At 45.2% G+C, this 27083-nt stretch overlaps 1 protein-coding gene across 2 annotated transcripts; it reads left to right on the forward strand.

Annotated features, from left to right (window-relative positions):
• Nucleotides 1-26800, forward strand: POLR2L (RNA polymerase II, I and III subunit L). 2 transcript variants are annotated; one of them, XM_086957745.1, is made up of 4 exons: nt 1-31; nt 856-936; nt 16875-17018; nt 26374-26800. In XM_086957745.1, the coding sequence occupies exons 1-4, from the start codon at nt 24-26 to the stop codon at nt 26480-26482; spliced, it is 342 nt and encodes a 113-aa protein (XP_086813871.1). In that variant the 5' UTR covers nt 1-23; the 3' UTR covers nt 26483-26800. The 2 variants fall into 2 exon arrangements, with proteins under 2 accessions (XP_086813871.1, XP_086813872.1); XM_086957746.1 differs by lacking the exon at nt 1-31 and having other exon boundaries at nt 876-1006.
• Nucleotides 26801-27083: the final 283 nt, after the last annotated feature.

The raw sequence follows: 27083 nt of genomic DNA on the forward strand, positions 1-27083 counted from the left end.
AGGAATCCACCGGCTTCCGGTATATGAAAAGGTGAGAGTGCTGCTCTTCATTGAGGATCTGCGGTTCGAGTCGCAGCCAAAAGTAGATATTGCAAGATGTTGGAATGCGTCGGACTACGTTTCCTAAATAGGGCGTAAACCTCAATCGCCACAGGCAACCAGGCCTTTCAATTACACAAATAGCAAACAAAATAAGGAACCAGCATTACAACGGCTAAGTTATTTGAAGCATTTATACTTATGCTTTGAAACGCATCCATGAAAACTGGCAGTGTTTTAGAAGATGTGCTGCTCTGCACACTACACAGCTTGGAGAACGTGACAGGATTCCACAATAGAGCACACATTCATTTAGTAATGAAAGCTCACTACCAGTTGCAAGGACACAAGTACGGTAATGCTCAACAATATACAATATTCACATAAATAAACGTGTTTAGCCTTTTTTGATTGACAACTTTTCAGTAGATCGAAAACTGTTCCATTTGGTCGAGAATCTTGAACACACGCAGGTGCAGCTGGAACCAACATGGGACCTAAAATATACGGGCAGTAATGTATTTTTCCTTACGGCGAAGAACTTGCTGTAAAACACATTTTTTAGGCTTTTTGCAATTTTCCACAACTTACAAAGGCACGCACTACGTCACACATACAGAAAAATACACATGCTCAAACACAAAAGGTGAATATTAAACAGGCAGGCAGGCTGATACAGACAAACATCAAACACACATCGCAACGCAGGCATTCATTATAACACGTACGAAGCACACACATGCAGGGAGCTGCGTCTGAATCCATCTGTCCCTTTAATGGCCATTGCACTCACGGCAGTCTTCGTTCTTTCCGCAGAACAATGACGTCACTTCCGGCGCTCCCGGATGTGCGTAGGCTTTTGCTAGAGGAATCCACCGGCTTCCGGTATATGAAAAGGTGAGAGTGCTGCTCTTCATTGAGGATCTGCGGTTCGAGTCGCAGCCAGCCGGCAGACTGATGGTTTACAGTAAGTGATTTTGGCATTTTGTTCGAGGCAGCTGTGCTTTTTAAAAATGTATTTTAGTATTGTGATGGAGTGAATTCGGCAGTCACCATGACGACAACGCGTGTTTTCCTTTGCAAGACCTATTTCTCGGGCCATGAGCAGGTCTGTCCGCAGTTGTTTAAAGAGTCAATCGTAATCCACTAAACTATGTGTTTATGGAAATACTCTATGAAGGAAGTGCAGCCTGGGGGTACAGAAAGTATATCACAGCAGCGCCTCCCGGCATTCCGCATTCATAAAAAGTTAAGGGGTTTGTAGCGCTTTTGGATTTTAGGGTGTACATGGTCATTTTAGGGTGGGTTTGTGTTTTGGGGGGCCAGGTGTAATTTAAGGGTTTAGAGCATGTCTGGGGTGCGAGGCTTAATTTTAGGGTTTAGGGTGTGTTTGAGTTTTAGGGTACAAGGGTTAATATTAGGGTTTAGGGTGTGTTTGTTGTGCAAGGGTTAATTTGGGCGTTCAGGGTGTGTTTGGGTTTTGGGGTGCAAGGGTTAATTTGGGGGTTCAGGTTGTTTGGGTTTTGGGGTGCCAGGGTTAGTGTTAATGTTTAGGGTGTGTTTGGGTTTTAGAGTACAAGGGTTAATATTAGGGTTAGGGTGTGTTTGGATTTGGTGTGCAAGGGTTAATTTGGGGGTTGAGGGTGTGTTTGGGTTTTGGGGTGCCAGGGTTAATTTTAGGGTTTAGGGTGTGTTTGGGTTTGGGGTGCAAGGGTTAATTTGGGGGTTCAGGGTGTGTTTGGCTTTTGGGGTGTCAGGGTTAATTTTAGGGTTCAGGGTGTTTGGGTTTTGGGGTGCAAGGGTTAATTTGGGGGTTCAGGTTGTGTTTGGGTTTTGGGGTGCCAGGGTTAGTGTTAATGTTTAGGGTGTGTTTGGATTTGGTGTGCCGGGGTTAATTTTAGGGTTTAGGGTGTGTTTGGGTTTGGGGTGCAAGGGTTAATTTGGGGGTTCAGGGTGCGTTTGGCTTTTGGGGTGTCAGGGTTAATTTTAGGGTTCAGGGTGTTTGGGTTTTGGGGTGCAAGGGTTAATTTGGGGGTTCAGGGTGTGTTTGGGTTTTGGGGTGCCAGGGTTAATATTAGGGTTTAGGGTGTGTTTGGGTTTGGGGTGCAAGGGTTAATTTGGGGGTTCAGGGTGTGTTTGGGTTTTGGAGTGCCAGGGTTAATTTTAGGGTTTAGGGTGTGTTTGGGTTTTGGGGTGCAAGGGTTAATATTGGGGTTCAGGGTGTGTTTGGGTTTTGGGGTGCAAGGGTTAATTTGGTGGTTCAGGGTGTGTTTGGGTTTTGGGGTGCCAGGGTTAATTTTAGGGTTTAGGGTGTGTTTGGGTTTGGGGTGCAAGGGTTAATTTGGGGGTTCAGGGTGTGTTTGGCTTTTGGGGTGTCAGGGTTAATTTTAGGGTTTAGGGTGTGTTTGGGTTTGGGGTGCAAGGGTTAATTTGGGGGTTCAGGGTGTGTTTGGGTTTTGGGGTGCCAGGGTTAATATTAGGGTTTAGGGTGTGTTTGGGTTTGGGGTGCAAGGGTTAATTTGGGGGTTCAGGGTGTGTTTGGGTTTTGGAGTGCCAGGGTTAATTTTAGGGTTTAGGGTGTGTTTGGGTTTTGGGGTGCAAGGGTTAATATTGGGGTTCAGGGTGTGTTTGGGTTTTGGGGTGCAAGGGTTAATTTGGGGGTTCAGGGTGTGTTTGGGTTTTGGGGTGCCAGGGTTAATTTTAGGGTTTAGGGTGTGTTTGGGTTTGGGGTGCAAGGGTTAATTTGGGGGTTCAGGGTGTGTTTGGCTTTTGGGGTGTCAGGGTTAATTTTAGGGTTTAGGGTGTGTCTGGGTTTTGGGGTACAAGGGTTAATTTGGGGGTTCTCAGGGTGTGTTTGGGTTTTGGGGAGCCAGGGTTAATATTGGGGGTTCAGGGTGTGTTTGGGTTTTGGGATGCCAGGGTTAATATTGGGGTTCAGGGTGTGTTTGGGTACACACCGCCAGCCAAGCACTACTCCTTGACCAAGGGGTCGCTTCCTAAAAACAAAATTTAAACTCGCTGGTGCTAGTGGGCATTTTCTGCCCCCCCTGGGGGCAAAACGGCAAAAAAACGGGCTGATTTGCCCCCAGGGTGGACAGAAAAACAAAAACACAATCATGGCCACCTGGAAGCGACCCTTACCCAAGGGGTCGCTTCCCAAAACAAACACATTGCCCCAACAAAAATCCCTGGTGCTAGTGGGAAATTTCTGCCCCCTCTGGGGGCAAAACGGCCGAAAAACAGGCCGATTTGCCCCCGGGGGGGGGGGGGGGGGGGGGCAGAAAAACAAAAAGTTAAATATGAGGCCACCTGGAAGCGACCCTTGCCCAAGGAGGTGGGGTGGAAGACAGCAGCAGATCTGCTCTGTTCTCTTCTTGACCATGACAGCCTGCTTGGTGCATTAGAGCGCTGCTCCATCGCAGTCTGCATGAAATGGCGCATAGACCCCAGTCTAGCTGCTATTTTTTCATAGTGCTTGAGTTTTGAAAGCTCTTTCTGGCTTAACTCGAAACGTTGATGTCTCCTATTCTCCTAAGCCTATTATAATGATCTTTGTGTTTTATTACTTATTACATTTCCCCTCTTTTTCTAAATTGGTTTGAATATTTAATTATGTTGTGTTTTTACGGGGTGCACTGTAGTGCAGCTCTGCGGACCGAGCTCCATAATCTGGCCATCTGCAGCTGCAGATGTGATACCAGCACAGGAATTGATCAGGAACACCTTGTGCCACTGTAGACTTACATTTTTAAGATCCGAAGTACAGGACGGAGAATCATTGAAGTGCAGCCGAGCCATGGGTGACATGCGGCACGCCTGGGCCTGTCGTGGCCTGCCAAGATACGCAGCTGCAGCCCCAGACACTGTAGGATAGAGGTGGGAGCAGCGCACTGATTTGCTGAGTGACTGATGCAGGGAGCCACGAACCAGCTGACTGTCTGCTCTGCCCCAGTGGGTCCCTGGGGACCCAGGTTGAGCAAAGACACCAGCGGCAAAGATCTCGCAAATTACAATTGCGAATGCCTGTCATGCATGGTACGTAGCTTTGGACAATGGTGTGCTATTGAAGGCCTCTTGGCTGTTGGAGTTAGTTGCCGACTGGTGCATCACAGTGGAGCTGCTGGGCCATGTGGAGATGGCGAGGCATACTGCTGCACCGCTGATTAAGAAGCGATGGCGGTGAGTGAGGGCTGCAGCCTTGCCCACAGAGAGCGCTTGAAAGTGATGATGGAAGAATCTACGTGCCCTGCTCCCGGTACAACGTGAAAGGAGAGTGGGGGCTGGCAGACCCAAGTGTGACGAGCCACGGCCCATAAGTTGCAGCAGGTGTTGCTGTACCTTGGTAAGGACAGCGGAGAACTATTTAGGATGGTTCGGCCATCGAAGGGACAGCGAGGACTGCATTGGTGCAGTGTGCAGGAGCCTGCGCTACCTGGGGCAGGTGATAGACACTTGTTGCTGTAAGCACCTGTTTGACTGCAGAGTGGGGCACCATTTGAATTGTACCCACTGTATTGTGTGGCGCTGGCCGCGCACCCCTGACACCAATGATAATCGTAATTGACTGCTGAGGTGCCATAAGCAGGTGCGAGGCATATGAGTGAAACAGGGCTTGTGCTTGGGTAGTCCCTTTTATTTTGTGAATGGACAGTTGATGAGTGCATAAAAAGTTGACTCTGTGGATGCGGAAGTAGCTGGGTGAATACACTGAGGAATCCTGTGTAAATACATGAGGCTGACAGCGCTTTCGAGAAGCCTGGGGTCTGCTAGCAGCATGTGTGACTTGGCAAAGTAAAACTGCACTGGTGGGAGTGATATATTAAGTAATCATGCACACTAAATCATTTCCACCTTACAGCTAAACGTCAAGCAGCACGGCAGTTGCCACGAGGTGGTAGTGCACCACCTCAATCACGGAGGTGAATGCCCATATAACTACTAGCTCCAATCAACATCATTTGTGTACGCGTGCAGGGCTCAAGGGCCTGGAGCACACAGCAACTGAATTGTAAAGATGCGGAAGATGGGCCGCAATCAAACTCTGTTGAATTTTGAAACCTAAAGCTCCACAAAACCATCCCAGGGTATACTGGTGGAGGATGAAGCATCATGTGTGATCGCAGGGACCAACCGTGCTGGAGACTTCCCTAGTAGCGATGCATGCAAGTTAAGTCAGTCAATGGGAAAATAGGTGCATTAAATCTCATTCTGGGCAATATTGGCTACCAAACTAAACAAGCATGCCATGAGAATCAAGACAGCAGAGAATGCCTCAACATGGAGAAAGCATTGGCAGTCATTCAAGCGAAAAACTAGGACCGTGCAGCACGGTCATGTCTCAATAATCTGTAGATAACTGGCGTGCCAGAGTCCACTAATACTGGCAAGATAGAAACTTATGTGGAGATAATGTTGACCATTATCTTCGGATTGATAACTTATCAAGTCGTCTGGTGGTAGAACAAGCCCATTGTTTGGTGATGGCTTGCCCCCCGCCTAGCACGACCCTGCACCCAATAATCGCCAGATTGCTAAATTATCAAGATGGAGATAGTCTTGAAACTCGCGTGTGAAAAACTGGACATAGTTAACCAAATAAATCAGATTGCCTCTTTCCCGACTTCACGGTGGCGGTCCAAGCTGCCTGCAGGGAAGTCCTGAGGTTAAAAAACTGTTGCAGAAAGATGAGTTTAAATATGCAATGCTCTATCCGGCACAGCTCCGTATCGATTTATCAAGGGAAACAGACCATCTACGCGATGCCCAAGGCTGCCAAAAGGTTTCCTCAGTCCCTTTCACTGAGGAATCAAGACTATCCTGAGGACAACATAGGGGAAGAGTAGGCGGCATAACCAAGTACAGAGCTCTTTGTTTCCTCTCTTCTAGTTTTGATTCCGATATTATAGGGACCCGTGCCACACGCTAGATGACTGAGACAACAGGTGTATGCCCCAACATGTGGATGACACACCCCCTGTGATGATCGAGGTGGATAGGTTGCAAACCTCAAGGGTCAGTCACCTCGGTTACACACTGAGGGAAATGAGTGCCAGAGGGAACATTTCGAATGGCTTTCTTCTCCATCTTTTTATTGAAGTGTTTATTTTGATGTTTGTCATTCTGTACGGGTGATTGGCACAGTTCTGATACCGAAGCGGGAGGGGAGGTTATAAAGGGTCGTTTGAGACTTTGGCATGGATGGATTACCCACCATGAGCTAAACGAGCTATATTTGTTCTCTGGGGTCATACACCCCTGTTGATTCAGGTTACGATGGGTTCTGCGCGTGGATCTCCAAAGCGCTAGATGCGCTCATTCCACTCACCGCCTGTAAGACCAGTGCCAGAGAATCTAGCCCATGGTACGATGGCGCCCTACGTGCGCTCAAGGGCAGTTGCAGGCGCGCAGAGAGGGCTTGGCGGAAGGCGTACGATTCGGGGAAAAAAGCTATCTATCTCGCCTCCGTCAAAGTATACCATCGGGCTGTGTGCCGTGCTCGGGCATTGTATTATACTGCCGAAGTCGGCAACAGCTCTAACCCCTCAAACTATTTTCAAATTGATGAAGGATCTTCTAGCTAAGCGCCCCGATGCTCCGACGACGGGCTCTACTGCTCATTGTGAGGCTCTTGCGGCGTTCTTTCAGGAAAAGGTCCAAAACATCTATATGACCTTTCCATCCACAGGACCCCCAGTTGAGTCTCCGATTTCCATCTGTGGAGACACAGCCCTGCACTCGCTTCCCCTGTTGACATTGGAAGGGTTTAACATCTTGGCAAAGCAGGTGAAATCTGGGTCTCCCGCCGACCCTCTCAGTTCGGCTCTCTTTAGAGATGAGTCGTTCGTGGGTCGGACCGTGGTACACTCCCTGATCAACATCTCGTTGGAGTCGGGCACGGTCCCCCGTAGCTGGAAGCGGGCGATGGTTTCCCCCATCCTAAAGAAGCCCTCACTGGACCCAGACAAGCCTGAAAACTATCGGCCTATCTCTTTGCTTCCCTGGCCTACCAAAGTAATGGAGGCCCATGTCAACAAAGTTCTCTCGGCCCACCTCATCCAGTTTAACATCTTGGATCCCACCCAAAATGGCTTCCGTGCTGGTCACAGCACGGAGTCTGCCCTTCTCTCCATGGCTGAACACCTACGCACAGTGATGGATGCGGGGCAGACAGCGGCGCTCGTTTTATTAGATCTGAGCGCCGCGTTCGACACCGTGTCCCATCCTATCCTGTTGCGTCGCCTGGAGGAGGTCGGGCTGGGTGGCTCTGCCCTCCAGTGGTTTCGCTCTTTCCTGAACGATTGTTTCTTTAGCGTTGCGCTGCCACCGTACCAGTCCCAATTCCTTCCTCTGAGACAGGGGGTCCCGCAAGGCTCCTCGCTGAGTCCCACGCTTTTCAATCTGTATGTGAGACCGCTGGCTGAGATCGTCAAGCAATGGGACATGACTATGGTCTCGTATGCTGACGATACTCAGCTAGCGGTGACTATCAGCGGGGATGCGGACCGGGATGCCCCCAGGTTTCAGAGTGGACTTAGGGCGGTGGCAAGCTGGATGAAGAACAACTGTCTCCAGCTCAACGCGAAGAAAACCGAGATCATGATCGTTGGCAGGAAGGCGGAACTGTGGGGGGACAAGTGGTGGCCCATTGAACTGGGGCCGATCCCTCTCCCGGTCACTGACCTTAGGAATCTGGGAGTGTGGATGGATCCCGCTCTCAGTTACGAGGGCCACTCGGAGAAAATCGCGGCCGGCTGTTTTGGCATCTTGCGGTCGCTGAGGCCCATTCTTAAGTTCTTTGACCGTGGTACCAGGCAGCTGATAGTCCAGGCCACGGTATTATCTCGCCTGGACTATGCCAGCTCGCTTTTGGTAGGGACCAACGTGGCGGAGACTACCCGCCTTCAACGAGTGCAGAATGCCGCGGCTAGAGCCATTGTAGGCTTACCCCGAAGGAGCTCTGTCTCAGGAGCCTTGAGATCCTTGCATTGGCTCCCCATTAAATCACGCATCCAGTTCAAGGTGTTGTGCTTGGCGTTTAAGATCTTGAGGGGAGTAGGTCCGCCAATTCTTGCTGACCTCCTGTCGTGGTATGTTCCTTCCCGCACTTTGAGATCGGGAAGCCAAGCGCTCGCGGTGGTCCCCCGATACAGGTTGTGTCGGGCTGGTGGTCGCTCTTTTCGGGTGAGGGCGGCTGAACTCTGGAATTCCCTCCCAGTGGACTTGCAGCTACTGACTGACCTCTTGGCCTTTCGCAAAGCTCTGAAAACGTTTCTTTTTTAAATAGATCTTTTATCTGTGTTGTGTTTCTGCTATCTGTTGCACATTGCCTGCCATGCGCCAGGACGCCCCTTAGCTGGGGCAGCTGTGCGCAATACAAAAGTGCATAACATAACATATACAGGTAAAACGCTCAGCTAGCTGCATTAAGGGCTAAAGTAAACTTGCTCACATGGAATATCAGAGGGCTAAACAATCCCTACAAGACACTTTCAGTCCTCCAGTACCTAGACAGACATCACATTCGGATTGCTCTCCTGCAGGACTCATTTTACACTGCTCTCTGATCAGAATCTAGGTACAAGTTGGCCGGTTTATAGGTTGACCTCGTCCTATTCTTCATATGCATTTGCGGTGGTGATACTACTTAAACGGGGAGGGTCCTTGACGGTGACAAACACCAGGGTGGACACCCAGGGAAGGTTGGTTATCATGCAGAGCTGCTCGTATTGTACACCCCTTACCTTGGTTAATACATATGGGCCAAATCTGGATGATCTAGAGTTTTATTCCATTGGATGGAGGCATGTACATGAACTGACTGCAGGCGTAGTTTGAAGGGGGGTAGATCTTAAAACATACCTCAAACCTACCAAGAGTAGAATGGTAGAACCTGAATGGCACGGCAAACAATTGGCAAAGGTTATTTGTGAAGGAATGGAAGAATGCAGTATGATGGACGCATGGTACCTGCACAATCTACATAAACGTAAGAGTAAACTTGTTTTCTCAGTCCATGGTATGTGGTCCAGATTGGATTATTGACTGGTGTCCAGGGAGGTGTGTCCGTGGTTGGAGGAGGTGGCGCATTTACCAAAAACACTTTCAGATCATGCACCAGTGAAATTAAGACAAGCCATGCTCCTCCCCCTTTTGCTTAGAGGTTTCGTGCTACTGCCCTTCTAGATGCAGTTTTTAGGGAAGAGGTCAGTACAGTGATAGTTGACTATTTTGATAAACATATTGGAACTTTAGACGGTAAGGGCACCTTTATAGGAAGCCTTCAAAATATCAATCCAAGGGATCTGTATGTCCACCCAGACAGGGTCTTTAGGGCTATTCACACCCAGGTACATAAAACCGAAGGCACGCTACAGGTTTTTGAATGCGACTGAGAACACGCCGAATCCAGCCACTCTGGCTGAGATAGGACATCAATTGTCACAATTTCGCACCACAGGAATTAAACTTCCTATCTAAGCGCCCGTTGGACGGTCGTATGGTGATAAGGGGGTGGGCAAATGTTGGCACATAGGTCCTTGGGCATATAGGGAAAATACTTGAGGCAGCCGGGCGGGCACATTTCGATACACCAAAAATATTAGCTGCCTTTAGGAGATTCTATGCGGATCTGAACAGTGCCAGACTCACTGCTGCCCCAGATGAAATAAATCGATATCTCGAGCTAGGTGGTGGGAGTGCCTCATGCAGCCTATCCCATTTGAGGATATTAAGGAGGCAATTCGAAAGCTCTTAAATGGCAAGGCTCCTGATCTTCATGAACTGACTGGGGGATTTTTATAAAGAATATAATGAACTGTTGGTGCCAAATCTCCAGTCTGTCTATGAAGATGCCTCTCGGACTCAAACTCCCCCTGCCTTTCTTCAGGAAGCATTAATTGTGACTCTATTAAAGCCAGATAAGTTGCCAGAAGCATGCAAATCCTATTACCCCTTGTCTCTAATAAATATAGATATGGACATACTTGCCAAAATATTGACAATTGGATTGCAGCCACTTATACTTGCCGGACCAGTCAGGTTTTATACCATCTCGCTCTACTATGCATATTCTGCGTACCATATTTCCTTTATTGCATCAATTAAACCCTACTATACAAGTGGTAGTGATGCTATTGGATGCTGCCAAAGCATTTAATTCTATTGCCTGGGACTATATAGTTGCTATATTGTCATGCATGGGTATGCCGCAAGAACTCACCTGCTGGATCGGGCTGGTGTACACCACGCTGATGGCGACACTGTCCATGTCAATGAAATGTCCCTGACAATTTCCACATGGTAGAGTAACCAAAAAAGCCCCCCCCCCTCCGCACCCGGTTGCCTTTATTATTCTCTTTGTCTCTTTTCTCCTGGTTAGTAAGTCTGCCACCAGTGTCTTTGATGCTACATGCTCACGAGCCACAGCATTACTCACCCCTAGGAGCATAGAACATGTAGTGAGTTGGAGATAAATGGGCCACGCATGAAACCTGTGTTCTGTGTAGTGGATGAATACGAGAAGGAACTTGTATCCTGTAATGAGAGAGAGGAGGGATAACTCTATTCTGTCTGTATTGAGATAAATGGGTAACATGAAGCTTATAGTGTGAAGGAATAGAAGCAAAGGGTGATGGGATGGAGCCTTTGATGAGTCATTGGAAGGGTTATAGACTGTAATTGAGAGGAAAGGGGATGTGTTTAGCCTTTATGGTGAGAGGAATATAGAATTTTATAGGTTGCGGTTAAGGAATTTGCGTGGTTGCTTACTAGTGATGTGCAGAAGCAAAGGGCTATTTTACTTAGGATTGTGTAACCGATTAGTAAAAGCAGCAGCTAAATGATTTAGGTAGTAAAGGGGACAAATGGATTTTATTACAGGACAAGAAGATTTCTGTAGCACTTTGTCCTTTGGACAAGTAATTTTTTTCAAAAATTCCACACCCCTGTTAAATGTAAAGAGTGTTGATGAAATATAGATATTTTAAGCGATAGGGAGTATGAGGTATTCATGGATAGAAGTATGGTGTAAGACTTACTTGAAGGTCGATTTGACCCAAGAAAGGATAGCTTGTTTTTAAAAGAAAAACGTAAGATTTATCTTTTATTTTAAGGATATGTGAACTAGAAGCTTAAGAAATGTATTGTATATACTATGGTTCTGGTTTGTTTATTTTATTGTCTGATATGCTGCTTAGTGTATACTTGTATGGTTGTAAAAAAAAAAAAAAAAAAAAGTTTTATTGATTGATTGTATGTGGGGGGGTGTTAAGCTGATGGGTCGCTGTTTTTTGTTCCTTACTGTTACTTTTGCAATCCGCAATGTATATATGTAACGTGTTAAAATTAAATAAATAGAAATATGTGTTTTTCTTTCTGACCTTTTTAGTACTGCTACAAGCTATCATGCATGTCTCTGGGGGTTTCCTGTTTGGGTTATCACTAGAAGGAGTTGCACAGAAATTCTCTCAGAACTGTGTTCTCAACTAATCAGTGTGGATTTATTGACTTGGTAGCAGTACTCCCTCCCAAATTAAGAATCCCATTTCTGATGATAGTGAGTTAAACCAAATGTATGGCTCTTAACAAGAGTGTTACGTATGAGTAACCTAGTGGGGTGAATTGGAAACTCTCAAACCCTGCATTTAATTGAAAAATGTAGCACATAAAATGTTGACCAAACAAAACATTTAGTTAATAGTCTGTGGAAAAATATTGTGAGATCTTGCTGTAATCCAACATTTTACAAGGCTTACTGATATTTTATATTGCTTGCTTTCAAGAACAGATTGATACCTTTGTCAGGCAATAAAAAAATGATGTGTATGCTTCCACCAACTAAATCTAGTACTTGCTGGAATTGTAAAAATAGCATTGGCATCATTCCACATGTTTTGGAATTAACATAAAAATGTTACTCCCCGTAATGCCCTAGAGAGGATAAAGTCAGTAGAAGAAGGAATTGTTAAATCAGTTAGTGATGCACTTACTCCAATTTAGGTTCATTTGTTGGGAAAAAGATATTAACCCTTCTTGTGCTAGATACTTTGAGGTCATGTCATGAGCAACGGCAGTCTTAGAAATTGCTTGGAGAGCTCTCTTGTAAGATATTTATGAAGGATTTTATCCCATGTAAGTTGGCCTTTAGTAAGCATCCTATGCAGTATTTCATAGATTTGATATCTGTTCTGGTATGTTGAGTGAACTAGTAATTAGTGATAACTATCTGGGCTCAATCTTGAACATCTGTTTTCCTTCGTCCCCAAGTTTCTCAACACTCAATCACCCCGTTCTAATGTCCTAACCCCCCCCCCGCCCAATTAATTAATGTTGTATGAGGGCATTTATTTGAATTACAAATGGTTTTAATAAGACAGTCATTGCATAGTGTATCTTATAGTCCAGATTGGCTTCAAATCTTCAATTCAGTATCTGACGAAACATGTTAAAGTGTGACCAGTATAGTCTCCTTCTGTTTTATTGAAACCGCATTTATATAGCACTTACTTAAACCCATGTGGGGCACTGAAGCACTTTCTTACATGGGTAGCACCGTACACCGTAAAAGGTGTGTGATTGGAAGGGTGTTGTATTTGTTTTAACCATGTTGTGAGTAAGGACCTCAAGGTGTGGTTAATGTGTTATAGGATGCTGTGCTTAGCACTGTGATGGATAAGGAAGTGTGAGACCGGCTTGCAGTTTATGGTTTTCAGTAAGCTAGCAGCTTTGAGCCACTCTGCTTAGCTGGTTACTGCACTGGGTTGTCCGTTAAGAGATTTTCTTTTTCTTTTTTTGTGTAAAGTTTATTTTCCTGAGCAGGCGTAGGTTTGAGGAAAATCTGAGATCGCCGGGATGCACTTTGTTTCTGTCATTCTATATCTGATTGCCAATTTGAGATTCAGAATGCAGTTTTAGCATGTAACTAGTTGGGACCTGCAGTGGTGAACTAAATGAACATCTTCTGCTGGCCAGCAGCATTTGACAGATCTTTCCGTTTTATTCCATTACTGTTCAGTTTGCGAGGGAGGTTTATTGCTGTGGATTGGTACAGGACTGACTAATAGACATGAACCATAGCAGTTTTGTCTTGTCACTTTGAGCAGCAGTTTTGTCTTATGTGACTGAGCAGCATAAGGAACACCATATGCAGTCTGTATAAATTAGAATTGATTGCCCTAACTGACTCATCTTATTAGTGTGTTATAACGTGTATTTTACTGTAATTGCATTTATATAACACTACCTCTAAAGTGGTATTATGGTTCTTTACGTTGAACAGCATGCATTTTTTGTGTGTTTTTTTTGGGGGTACTTATTTTTGGTTATTGAGAATAGTCTTGCACTCTTAAGGAAACCATGCCAAGCATTTACACCAGTTTCTATATTAAATTAATGAGTTAAGTGTGATCTTTAGTGGAAAAGGGAGATATGAAAATTCATGCATTGGTTGGTGATATTAACAGATGACCTACAGGCGATTAGGTATTGTTAGGTTGCAGAGATATGACCAGGGACTATGGAATTATGTGAATGTGCGGATGTAGTGTTTTCTAATAATTATAGATATGCCGCATTTGCCACATAATGCATCTGCTAAATAATTAGAAAATTTCAACAAAAAAAATAGTTTCTAGCTCAAACGGTTCAAAAGTTACTAAATGCAGCAACACGTGTTACTGCGCAGTGGAAGGCCATTTGTAAAGGGTGACTGGTCACCTTTTCTGTTGATTATTGCCACATTTTGGTGGTAAGCTGGTACTAAGGAGGTGCAACTGATGCCCAGATAGTGTTAACCAGTGTAAAAATAACAAATGAATGAAGTAATACTATCACAATGTGTTCTGCATTGCGCCACATAATTTGCCTTTTCATGTCACTTAATTTACTCAACCCATTTGGCGCTCCCCTGTCACATAATTCCAGTGGCCCTGGGTATGACAGGTGAGGTTGTGGGAAATTTGTTGAGGTGCAATAATGGCAAATAAGGCAAAAATTAATGTGTACCTGGGGGGCACGATTCCCCCCTTTGTGTCCCAAATGCCCCCAGTAAGAGGAAGCCGGCAGCAAACAGCCCAAATCATGCACAACAACTCTTTCAGTGATTTACAGTATATGAAAGTCACAGCTGCACACATCTGGCTGAGTAAATCTCCAGTGCCAACTGTGTCCTATCAGTGGTAGAAGGCGCTATACAAATGGTAATAACATGAAGTATCACAAAACATGGAATTAGTGACTGTCCCACTATTTTGTGCGCCCCAACAGTACAACTATTATCAATTTACAATGCACACCTGAAATACACTGATATTAATGGGAGTGGGTTTCCTCTCCCAATTTGATAATCTTCTTAAAGTATTTGAAATGGAGCAAATGCATGATAAATGTTCTATCTCCCCTTGATTTCTTCTCTAAAGATGGTCTGTGTCCCTTGCAGTACACCAGTCAAGCCCTAGCCTGAGACCACAGCTGTCGGGATGGCATGAACATTAGCTTCCTTTCGAAACCGAACAATTAACTCCTAATTTTTTCAGTCAGGAAAAATCTGGCCTTTATAGTCAAGTGAGTTAAAGAGTCTTATCATTCAGGTGGGATATACTCTATAATAGAATTGAAAAAATTAGACTAATTTTGAAGGGGTGACAAGTGATACATTTGTTGCCCATCACTCTGGAAACTGCGGGCTCATGGTGAGGCTTATTCACGGTCTTTTGACTGATCTATTGCTCCATCTGAAGTAAACGTTTTGGTGGGGGCTAAAACCGCCACTAAGAAATACATGCCCTCATTTTCCAGCACTGGGCCAGTGCCCCAATAGTCAAAGCTAAGAACTGGGATTATTGGTGTACAAACTAGTCAATCTAAGATTCATGCAGGGGATAGCACAGCAGATGATTTCGCTGAAGGCTCAGAGCATCTACTGGATATCCACAGCAGGTGCCAAGTCTAGATTTTGGACCAGCCGAAGAAGCACATGCACCAAGGCAAGCTTCAGTGATGTCCGGTCTTGGCAAATTGGCAAAGCAGCTGCCTGGCTCGGCTTGATACTTCATCAGGCAGGGACTCCAGTATTGGAATCTCACAGGGCCAATACCATCCCCCTGTAGTCCGAAGGGTTGGAGACTTGATGTCACAAAACGCACCCAGATAAGGAATGCATGCTGGTGTAACGTCCCAGCCCTGTATGCAGAACAAGAGACATGCACCCTCATGGCTCGATTGCTGACTAGGGACAGTGCATCTGGATGGGGTGATGTCCTAAGCCTGACGGTCTCTGAGGTAAAATGTAAGGGGCCTCCGGCTAGTGAATGCTAGGTGGCCCAGTTCCCGAAGCATAGCACCTGAATCCAGTTCAACAAGTCAGTGGTTACTATGTAGACATCGTTGTTCTCACTGGTGACTATGTATGTGGCATTTGGCCAATGCAAGGGGATCTCCACAAGGGAGATCAAGGATTCGTGGATAGGGTGGCTTGTTCTCTAACTTAACAGAAAAGGTTCTCCGTATTTCATCCAGTTTCCGTGCAACTGCACTTACCTCAGACTTCTTTGGGCATAACTACCCCCATTGTCTCCCATTGTGCGAGTCCAGATTTACTCTTCATAAAAGCCAGCTTGTTCAAGATCTCTCATCTGATAGTTGCAAATAGAGAGTGCAAGCAGACACTAGATGATGTTTGACCAAGACCAGGCATGTAATTGGTATGGGGACGAGCTGCTGCAAACTGCTTGTGGCTTGAAACAAGATCTGTGGCAAAGGCTGCGTGAGGTGAACACTAGAAGAGAAAGCATTTGCTCCAAAGGTACGAAAATGTGGGTTAGGAGCCCCAATATGCATAATTATTTTACAGAAAATAACTAAGTTCCAGTCCACACAAACTGGTGAGAAAAGGAGAGCGCGTGGCCCATAATAGTAATGTTGTTGTGTATACAAAATGAATTGTGTGGTAGAGGCTACACAAAGTTGTGAATTAACTCAAAAAGCAGTTGTTGTCCTGCTACTTGCAGGTTACTTTACAGGCTGGGAATGTAGGAGATATATTGCCAATAATGCGCACAAAATGTTGCCTTTGGTTAGGCATTCGTTTATATGTATTTTATGAAGAAATATGCCTTAACATATGCAGCAACATTGAAGGTTTGAGTATTAATGATAGTCCGATACCAGAAAATACTCTAATATCTCATGCAACCCATGGAGAGATCAATTCTAGAGCAACAAAGACTAAACTTACAGTATAGCTGGACCTAGCCTTCCATTCCCACCTTACCACTCCTCAACCTTTCGTTAACCACCACCACTCGGCTGAACCATCTCCTTCCCTCCTCCTTCCTGAGGCCAAATTCTGAGGCCCCTTTCATCAAATTGCTGAGAAACCTCCAGCAAAAGTTTTATCTTAGAGTACTGGGTCAGGTCATCTTCTATTCGATAACCGAGAAGAATCCGGCTGCACACCTACCAAGCATGGGCTAAACACTCTGGGATTTGGGTGTAAAGCTCTTGTACCATAATAACTTCGGCAGCTCTCAAAACCTTCTTGTGTTTTTTTCTAATGAGTGTCCAGGGAGTGATAGTTTGGTTATACAGAAGCGCAGAGAGGCAGTTAAGTGAGATGTTTCTGAACAATAAATAGTGTGCTCCATTACCAAGCATGGAGAAAATACAAACATTTTATCTTGTGAAAATAGCGTGACCTTAAAGCTGCCGTCTTGGAGGTAGAAAACTGCAATCCCTACAAACTATGACTCCCAGGCAAAAACCTGCAGTGCATCAACAATTCTTTCTCTTTGTAAAACCCAGGGCTATGTTCAGTAATGCATTTTTTTATTTCTTTACAGACACCAGCTCTTCAGCTCTCTTCCTGCTAGCCAACTGCTGAGAATCATCATGATTATCCCAGTGAGGTGTTTCACCTGTGGAAAGATTGTTGGCAATAAATGGGAGGCATATCTCGGTTTGCTGCAGGCGGAATACACAGAAGGGTATGCATTTTTAATGTTATATAGTTGCCACCTTCCCGGTACTTCTAGGAGCTTTTCACTGTTTACACAAATGTACCATTTCGCACTGTGATTTTTACGGTTCTGTATTATTGGCCATTTATCACTTTCAGTTATATTGATTTATTAGATGAAGAGAATGATAACAGTGTGAGGTGACCACTGAAGTCAATGGTGTGTGCTTGTGGCGAGATGTGTTAATTAGCACAGATGTGACATGTACAGCCCTAAGCATGTCCTTGACTGTGTGTGACATACTGTTGAACCTGGCTGTGCTATGCAAGGGGCATTTCGCTGCTGCCCAGTTTTAAGGCCAGTATTATAAACACGAAGTGTGTGTATTGTAAAGTAGAACTCTTTTCAACAAAAAGTTGATCTTGTGAATGGGAAATGCATTTCAGGCCTTGAACAAATCCGTATCCTAAGCCAAGAAAGTCCCACTAGTCTGATATGTTGGTTGCTGGTAAAACACTTATTGCAGGTCAGAGGCAACTTCAAAGCACTGGGTGGGGAAGATAGAGTGAGGAAGGAGCTTTTTTGGTGGGGAGGGGGGAGAAGGGAGAAACAAAAAAACAGCCTCACAATGCTCATTCCACACTGGCTGTCAGAAAGGTATTGCATAAAGAGATTCCACATCTAGATGTCTGGTTGACTAAACCGGAAGGTTGTAGCGAAAAGAATAATGCAAGGTATGAGGGGGGCAGAAACGTAAAGCATAGATGGCATTCGGTGCATGAACAGTTGTCCATCTGGAGATAGAATCTGGGCCTGTTGGGATTAAAAATGTGATATTCAATCGGAGGGATACTAGGCCAGGGAAAATCCTGTGGTTTAGGAGTCAGGCACCTCCCCCCTCTCGTAGTGGCTGGACTCCAACCACAGGCAGCTGACTCGAGAATAAATCTTTGCAGGGTCCACAAGCAGATGTAAGTCTTGGCCGTATATTGAGCTAATGCTGATAGTTCTACTCCGTCATTTTCTTAAGCACTTCTGGGAGGGCAGTTGTCTTATTTTGATAGTGCTGGAGACCATGCCTTGGCACTTACTTGCCTCAATGCGATAGGCTCGGCTCCCAGAGTGCAGAATTGTAACCCATTTCAATGATTCCTGTGGTCTGGTGCCCCCTGGGTGTCTGCAAAACCTACTCCAGGGGTCTGCGACTGCTTAGGAAAGTAAATAATATTACCAGATTAATAAAGTGTATATAAATAAAGCAGCAAAATAAACAACTGAAAATTAAATAAGTTCTGTAAATGTGGCAGAATTTGAAAATGTAGGCTAAAACTTTAGTAAGTATCCTCGGAATGATTCCTGGGAGCAGTGCAAATACATCAACCCGAATACAGTATGGTCTCAATTGAATTTAGAAAAGTTCCAAACTTCCTATTAAAACGTAGAATTTTTAAGTAGTCATTTGTGAATTCGATAAAATATTTCTTAATTTGTATATTTGTTTAGTAAACGCTTGTTTTTGTATTTTGTGTGTATTATTTTGCCATTCAAATCCTCGAAAATGCTTAGCCCATGGGCTTCTGCTTCCAATAATTATTCAGTGGGTGTCCCCGTATTCCAGTTGTGATTCAGTGCGTGGTCCCCGGGTTCCAATAATGATTAAGTGATGGTGCAGAGAAGCCAAAAGGTTAAGAACAGCTGACCTAGATACCTAGTAGGCTGCTTTAATTAAGCCCTTCATTTTTGGGACTGTATATGATGTCCTGGGCACAAACGCACCAAGTTTGTAATCTGGGTCAATGTTTTTACAAGTCCTTGTTTTCACATTCATTGGTCTGATTGTTTCGACTGAAGCTAAGTCTTCAGATCCCTGAAAACAACTCTTTGTTTGTCAAGGAATGTTATCTTTGGGCCTCTATTCCGTGCTTTATGTGGAATGACCAGTGCTTTGAATTTTATTCTGGCTTCTACCGGTAGCCAGTGAAGTTTAAGTAGATGCTTTTGTACTGATTCCTGTACCGGGATGTTACACAGCAGACTTGCGGCTGCATTCTGGGCCACCTGCAGTTTCTGAATAACCTATTTAGGTGCCCCCAGGAACAGTGAGTTCCCATAATCTAGTCGGGAAGTAACCAGAGAGTGGACCACTGTTTTCCTTAGTTGTATGGGAATAACGTCTAAGATTTTGCGCAGACATCTGAGTAGTCCGAAGCAGGTTGCTGTGACCTTCTTGAACCGTGTAACCATAGAGAGGTCAGTTTCTAGCCAGAATCTTAGGTTTTTTACTATTTCTGCGGGGAAAGGTGGTTTACCTAGGCATGCAGGCTAATCCGATTGGCCTGGGCATTGCTTTATTTCCAAGGAACAGTAGCTCCGTTTCATCACCATTTAACTTTAAGCAACATGCTGTCCTCCACTCTTTAACTTTTACCAGGCAGGAAGATAGTCTCTCACCAGCCCTGCAGTTTTTTTGGTCCAGGGCGATGATCAGCTTCGTGTCGTCGGCATATGAAGTCATGGATATTTCAAATTCAAATCCAATTTTAGCAAGCGGCTCAACATAGATATTAACAAGCATTTACAATGCAATGGTCTCGGCATTGTTAAAGTTAGAGCTATTGGCATTGCTCATGACATTATTTTTATTTGTTTTTGTTTTTAAAACATATAAATAAATGGCATTGTCATTTACAATGCCAATGGCTTATTCTCTCGCAAATGCGAGACCTATTGCATTTGCACCCACACACACAAAGCCACCCACACACATACAGAGCCACTCAGTCATTCACATAGAGCCACCCCCACACACACACACACAGAGCCACCCTTACACACAGAGCCACCCACACATAGAGCCACCTACAAAAAAAGCCACCCACACACAGCCACACACACAGAGCTCACACGCACACACACACAGAGCTCACACGCACACAGAGCTCACACGCGCACAGAGCTCACACGCGCACAGAGCTCACACGCGCACAGAGCTCACACGCGCACAGAGCTCACACGCGCACAGAGCTCACACGCGCACAGAGCTCACACGCGCACAGAGCTCACACGCGCACAGAGCTCACACGCGCACAGAGCTCACACGCGCACAGAGCTCACACGCGCACAGAGCTCACACGCGCACAGAGCTCACACGCGCACAGAGCTCACACGCGCACAGAGCTCACACGCGCACAGAGCTCACACGCGCACAGAGCTCACACGCGCACAGAGCTCACACGCGCACAGAGCTCACACACACACGAGCACACACACACACTCATCCCTCAGTCTAGGTCAGCCACACGCCCATCTCTGCACAGTAACGCCCCAGGGAACCGAGGCAAGAAAAAACGATCACAAGCAGGGAACCATGCAAAAACAACAGTTGATGGACAGAATGCGAAACAATGTCATACATTCACCCCAATACAGAGATCTGGGCCTAAATCCATTGTTTTTTTACACTCCACACCACCTCAGTTCAGACATGGCCATATGCAAATCAGCCTTGACCCTGTGCCTCATGGGAACAGTCCAGCCCGAACTGCCAAGCCATTTCTTTCCTGGACCGTAATCAAGCATCCTAGGACCGGTTTCTGGCTATCAGCCATCTTCAGCCAGGATAGCTTGACTCCAGTGGTGTGGAGAGCATGGGACTCGCGTCTGAGCATACCCATCCCACTCGGGGTGACAAATGCAAAAACAAGAGTTGATGGACAGAATGCAAAACAATGTCCTACATTCACCCTAGTACAGAGATCTGGGCCTAAATCCATTGTTTTTTTGCACTCCACACCACCCCAGTTCAGACATGGCCATATGCAAATCAGCCTGGACCCTGTGCCTCATGGGAAGGGTATGTGCCCAAACGTGGGTCCCTTGCTCACTAAGCCACTGGAGTCAAGCTATCCTGGCTGAAGATGGCTGATAGCCAGAAACCGGTCCTAGGATGCTTGCAAGGGTTTATTGGGTCACCCACTTCTTTTGAATATGTTTTTTTTCTTATGGCAGGTGCGTGTGGCAACACGGACAACAGGATTCTGAACAATACTGATAGTAAGAGACAAGGTGGAAGGGAAAGGGCAACAAGACAGCACTGGCTGTGTTATATAATTTTTTTCTAATGGCGGTGGGGATGGGTAGTACGGACAACAGGAGGGTGAGGGGTAGGAGGGGAAGACGTAGCATGGACAAAGAGGAATGGTAGAGGAAAGAAGCAACACAGACAATGGGGTGGCAGGGAAAGAAGCAACATGGATAAGGCGGTAGGAGGGGAAAGCAGCATCAAGGACAATGGGGGGTGGGAGGGAAAGAAGCAACATGGATAACGAGGTAGGAGGAGAAGCACTAATACGTATACTTAGGTGAGTACTTGGTCCATGCTCCTGCTGAAAGAAGAGGAAGTGAAGCCTTCACGCGCCGGCCAATTAGAATGCCACAAATAATAAGAGTGACAATGAAGCCCACGAATGCAAGCAATGAGCTTGCTTCAGGTCCCTTGTTATATACAATAACTCGCACATGCAAGACCTAAGAACTGCAGTGGATTTTCCCTCTTCAGTGCCTTCATGGCTAACTAATAAAGAAGCAGGCTATTGTTCAACTGCGCATCATAAAGCATCCAGCAAAAACCCTGTCTCTTACGATGGATTTTTGATCAATCTGTTTTAGCAACCATGTTAGCAGCATCTTGGCAAACACTTTTGACCCCAAGTTCACTAGTGCTATGCAATCATTCATTTGTTCACCAGCTTAGTTAGGCTAGTCACCTTTTCGTATAAACGGGGAACTACATCACAAATCCAATCACCCCCTCCCCACAACCAAAAAAAGAAAAGAAAAAAAAAGAATTTCAGAGTACTCCAAGTAATTCACCGTTACTCACTCACGAGCCCAGCATTATTTTCTTAAAGCTGGAAAAGCAGAGCGACATTTGGGAATATCCAATGAAATCTAGATACGCGCATTGTCCCTTGACATAGCTGTAAGCAGCTGGTTATGCCATTATGATCTTTTCAGTGGGAGGCCAGTGTGATATTGAAAAGATGAATAAGACGTTGTTGGCCTGTGCTGTCAGGTTCCACCGTGCACAGTGTTTCACAGCCTCCTCATGATTGCAGTTCACATACAGAGGCTGGTTTCAAACACTGTGAAATAATATGAATGCTCTTTCTCGCCTTCCGCTTGTCCTCGATCCTTTTGACTGCTCTCAGTCATGGCCCTTGATGGGTTTTTGGGTGTTGCCACGCTGCAGTATTTGGCAGCAATTCAAAGGATTTCTGTGTGAAGCTCGGTGAAAGCCACATTCGGTAGCCGAAATAATACACGTCGTGCTTGCAATGCACCGGCATTGGCAGTGCCAGACCCATGAGGCGTGACAGCATCTCTACCACCTCCCCCTAGCAACCCACTATCTTTGGGCCATGGCATATATAGGAAGTCATTTAAAGCCATAGAAAGAAAACAAAGAAAACAAATAAAAATACAAAATAAAAGAAATAACATCACGGACAACGGGAAGGCGGGCGGAGAAGGCATGGACAACAGGAGGGAGGATGATACAGGTGGGCAGAAAGACAGCACAGACGGCGGAAGGGAGGTCGCGTGGGTGGGGAAGGCACGGACAATGGGAGGGAGAATGAGGGGGTATTTTGAAGGCACAGAGTTGAAGCGCCACGAACAATGCGCAGCCTCACCGTAAGTCAGGCAAAGTCGCCTGTGATGGGGCGGGCCGCGTCCGGACCGGAAGAGGAGGCCGGCGGAGTGAAAGCGTCTCGCGGCCCGGGGCTCCTGTGAGCGGTGGAGAGCCCCCGGGGCCGCCAGAAGGAGGTTGCGCAAGTGTTGCACATGCCCGGTGCCTGCGGAGAGCGGAGTCCCCCTAAAATTTACCCGGTAAGTTTAAAAGGGCTGGGGGGGGGGGGTTCTCGGTGCACTAGTGTGTGTGTGTGTGCTTGTGTGTGTATGCATGTGTACAACGGCGGGGGGTGTGGGGGGGGCTGGGTGCACTCGTGTGTGTGTGCGCGTGTGTGTGTGTGTGTGTGCGGGGGGAGGGTTTGTCTCTGCGTGTATGTGCGTGCGTGCATGGGCGCTTGTGTGTGTCTGTGTGTATGCGCATGCGTGTGTGGTGTTTCGAGCTTCCCAGAAGACAGCGGCTGGCCACTGCGCGCGTTCGCGTGCGCGTGACCGTTTCAAATCGCCTCCAAGGCGATGCGCGCGGCCAGGATTGTCTCCTGGAAAGCAGACACGGCGACAAAAGGTTCTCGGCGAGAACGTGCTTCCGTGCGCTTAGCCAAGACCTAAAAAGTGTTGGCCTCAATGACGAGCCCTGTGGGACCCCACACTTCAGGAACATGGTTTTGGAAAGAGTAGTATTTTCCTGTACTTGAAATGTCCGATAATTGAGAAATTACGTTAAACACTTAAGTGCCAGGCCCCTGTTTCCAAGGCCAAGGGTGCCCCTTCCTATTAGCCAGTCGCATGGAGATGTACGATTGTTTTGCGACCGGAATGCAATTGCAAAACAATGACTTCAAGTAGGTGGTAAGCCAGCCGCAAACAAGACGGGGTCCCCAGGGGACCCCTTTCCTTTTGTAATTGCAGCAACAACATTTAAGAGCAGGCAGTGGTCCCACAGACCACTGCCTGCCCTTAAGAAATGAAACAAACATTTCGTTTTTGTTTCCTTTAAGGAAAACTGTCTACATAAAAAAATAAGTTGCTTTATTTAAAAAGTAAACACAGACAGACATAGTGGTCTGCTGTCCCCGGCAGGCCACCATCACTGTGTTCTTGCCCATTCCCAATGGGTCGCAAATTGCCTCCTGCCTCATGAATATTGAGGAGGCAGATCCTTTGTGACTGCATTGGGAATCGAAAAATGGTCTGAGTCACTAGTACCTTTTTTTTCTTTTGCATTTCTCAAATTGTGAGTCGCTAAAATTGGAAGTTGCAAAAGGAAATGGTCTTACATGTGACCCTAAATTTCGCAGAAGAGCTTCCTCTAAAATTGGTATTCATTTCACATACCCGTTGTTTTTATACACAGTCCACTGAACAGCTTGTGTACCAACCTCTATCTAGCGTGCTGCCAGATGGGCAGGCTCACTTAAAGGTTAAAGGTTACTTCGGATTCTTGCAGTATTTTTTTGTCAAACCTTTAAGGATGTCCAGCTTGGATAATCCAACTATTACAGTTGATAAAGTATAGTTTTAATCCTGATTAACACGAGATCAGCTTCTTCAGCCCATTTGCACTAGTTGATTACATGTGAGGACTATGTGACGAGCCATCTGGTCGCACAAACTATAAACTGACAATACAGAAAATCCAAGCACCATTTTTCGTTTCTTTATGCAAGCCTGAAATAATATAGACGCAGCGGTGAATAAGCATTGGGTCTGTTTGCAATATAATAATAATTCCATCCTGCTTTTGCGTTCAATGTATATGACATATCTTCAATTTTTATATTTAATTCAGGGTAGTTGTAACTGGTTTTACATGCCAATAGGGACCTCTGAGCGCTCAAGAAAACCAGCATTGACAAGGCAGTTCGCCAGGGATATGTGACAGTGCTTCTTCTTTGGCGAGTTTGATTTCCTCTAAATGCAGAAGGCAGCTTTTGATTTTACCCATCCCCCAAGTAATCTCCAATCCGTCAACACACAAGCCATCGGCCAGAAGTTCTTCAAATGAGGGAGGTCAGTGGACGGGTATATGAGAGTTCAGACTCCCTGGTTGTGGAAAGCACCCAACCCAACAAGAAGGGCGAACGTTTGTCCTTCAAGGAAAAGGCACATTTTCAAAAACAGTTTAGTTCATGAACTTTTAATTCTACTTGATTCATTTTTTTTATTTTTTTTTTCATTCGGTTAAACCCTGCTTTAACCACATCAATGAAAAGGGTGAGACTGAAATTCGTGACTTGTTTTCCCATTTGTGTGTTTTTGCTGCCGCTGCAAATGCTATAGGTATATGGACGTGCAAGAACACATTCTTGTTCTGGAGTTCTTAACTACCTGGTTAGTGAACCCCATCTATTCCAGTGGCAGAGAAATCAAGCAGCTACATAAGTTGACTATTTTAGGTGCCAAACTACATAAATGAATATTTTAAATATACCTAGATACTGTTGCATATTGGGATTTCACACTTACTGTCTATCTAATAAATTAACTACAGCAGTTAAACTACAGTTTGAATTTTGTTTATGAACTGTCGAAGTATGAAGGTCAAGTTGCCTCTGTCTGGATTTGAACAAGTTAAAAATCAGTAGGAACACAGAAACTCCACTCGCTGCCATAAAAGCAGATCAGTGGGCTCACTTGCGTGATTTGTAACACTTAATCCAAATTGGTGCTACCTTATTTTCAGTTTTGGTACCAGTTTTGAATCTTTCTGTTATCCGAGGCACGGCCAGAAATCGGAGAATATACAAATTATGGTACCCAAGAACGAAGTTGTTTATCTTCTCAAGAGGCACGTGTTTAACTCAATGTTTATTTAGTGGTAAATGGGTAAAGTGTTTTGGGGAGGATCAACTGTAAAGAGTTAATTGTTCTTGTGATTTGACTGTTTCACCTATTGTTTAAAAAGATCCTGCTTTTGATCTGGGATGAGGCGTTCCTGTCAATTTTGGGCTTGGATTATGTTCTTCTTGGCCTATGTCCTAATCTCTTGTTTGTGTTCTACAGAAGAAAAAGAGCTGTACAAACTATTTTGTTGACCAGATCCTGATGCCTTTTCCAGCCATTTACATAAGGCCTATGTTTTCAGTCTTGGAAGCTCTATCTTCCTTGTGTTGTGCATCTTTTGTTTTTTCACAAAGGCACATCCTTAAGAAGGAAAGTGGGAAGTAGAAAAGAATGGTATTGGGAGGATGTTAAGTAATTTAAAGATGCAAGATGGCAAAACTAGTCCGGAGATGTATACCTATCAATTATAGTAAAGAGGGGGAATGCTGAAAAGAATTGGTTTTGGATCCATACCAGAACAGGAGCTGCTTGTGTGGCTGGAGGGCAAGGTGGTTGGTGCAGTCTGAAAACCAGTACACATGCTTACAAATGACAATACCTGGATGCCCTGCAAATGTCCTTCTCCTTGTTGGGATCGGTGTGTGTTTAGTTTTGCAGATCTCAAACATGTCACTTTGTGGTCAGTATTCCTTTAAATGTACCTTGTGCTGCATAATAATATATTGGGCTACCAAATGTTTAACTTCCTCTTGTCTGTGTTGGGCTAGAAAGACACTGCTTTTTTGCACTTGTGTCTTGGAATTGTCTGCAGCCCTGCCTTATGGCAGCACAATATCTAGTTTCCGGGCGCACTTATAACAGTAATGATTACATGATGTCTCTAATGCACACTCCTTCCTCTCTCTCTTAGTGATGCCCTCGATGCCTTGGGGTTGAAGCGATACTGCTGTCGTAGAATGCTGCTAGCTCATGTGGATCTTATCGAGAAGCTGTTGAACTACGCCCCACTGGAGAAGTGATTGTAGCCTCTGAAGATCCATCAACATGTGGACCAAATCACTATCTGATGTGTGCTGTAACTGTGGGTACAAAACACTGTCTCAAGATGCATTGCCTCGCTGCGCTGTTCACCCAACAGTTCTAATAGAAAAAAAGATGGATTCCATTCCCACAGAGACATCACAAAGCTTGCAGTGTAATTAAACACTGGATGAAAAATGTTGCAACCACGTCCAGCAGTTAAAGAAAGTTTTTAACAGGGGTCGGGTTGGTCTTTCTTTCCTGTGTCTGCCAAGGTTTGTTTTTCACATTGCTTAATAAAGATGGTTTTGTTGTAAGGTGTTGTATTGTACCTATTTTGTTGTCCTTTAAGGTTGAAGCTCGTGGGCTTGATACAAACCACTTGAAAGTATTTGGATCAAATGCTGAAGTCCTGAAAGCATTTTATTTTTACACCGTGAGGTTAATTAATCACCATGTGTTGCTGTGTTCTTGCAGAAATGTATCTGAATAATTTTTGAGTCTTAAGTGTTTGTCTTCTAAAGAAAATTTAAAAGATCTGCGATTAAAGAAAAATGTGATTCCTCTTAGTACAAATATATAATTTAGAGTTATTCGATA

The sequence above is a fragment of the Lissotriton vulgaris genome, chromosome 2_1, assembly GCF_964263255.1.
Source record: "Lissotriton vulgaris chromosome 2_1, aLisVul1.2, whole genome shotgun sequence".
NCBI classification, from domain to species: Eukaryota; Metazoa; Chordata; class Amphibia; order Caudata; family Salamandridae; genus Lissotriton; species Lissotriton vulgaris.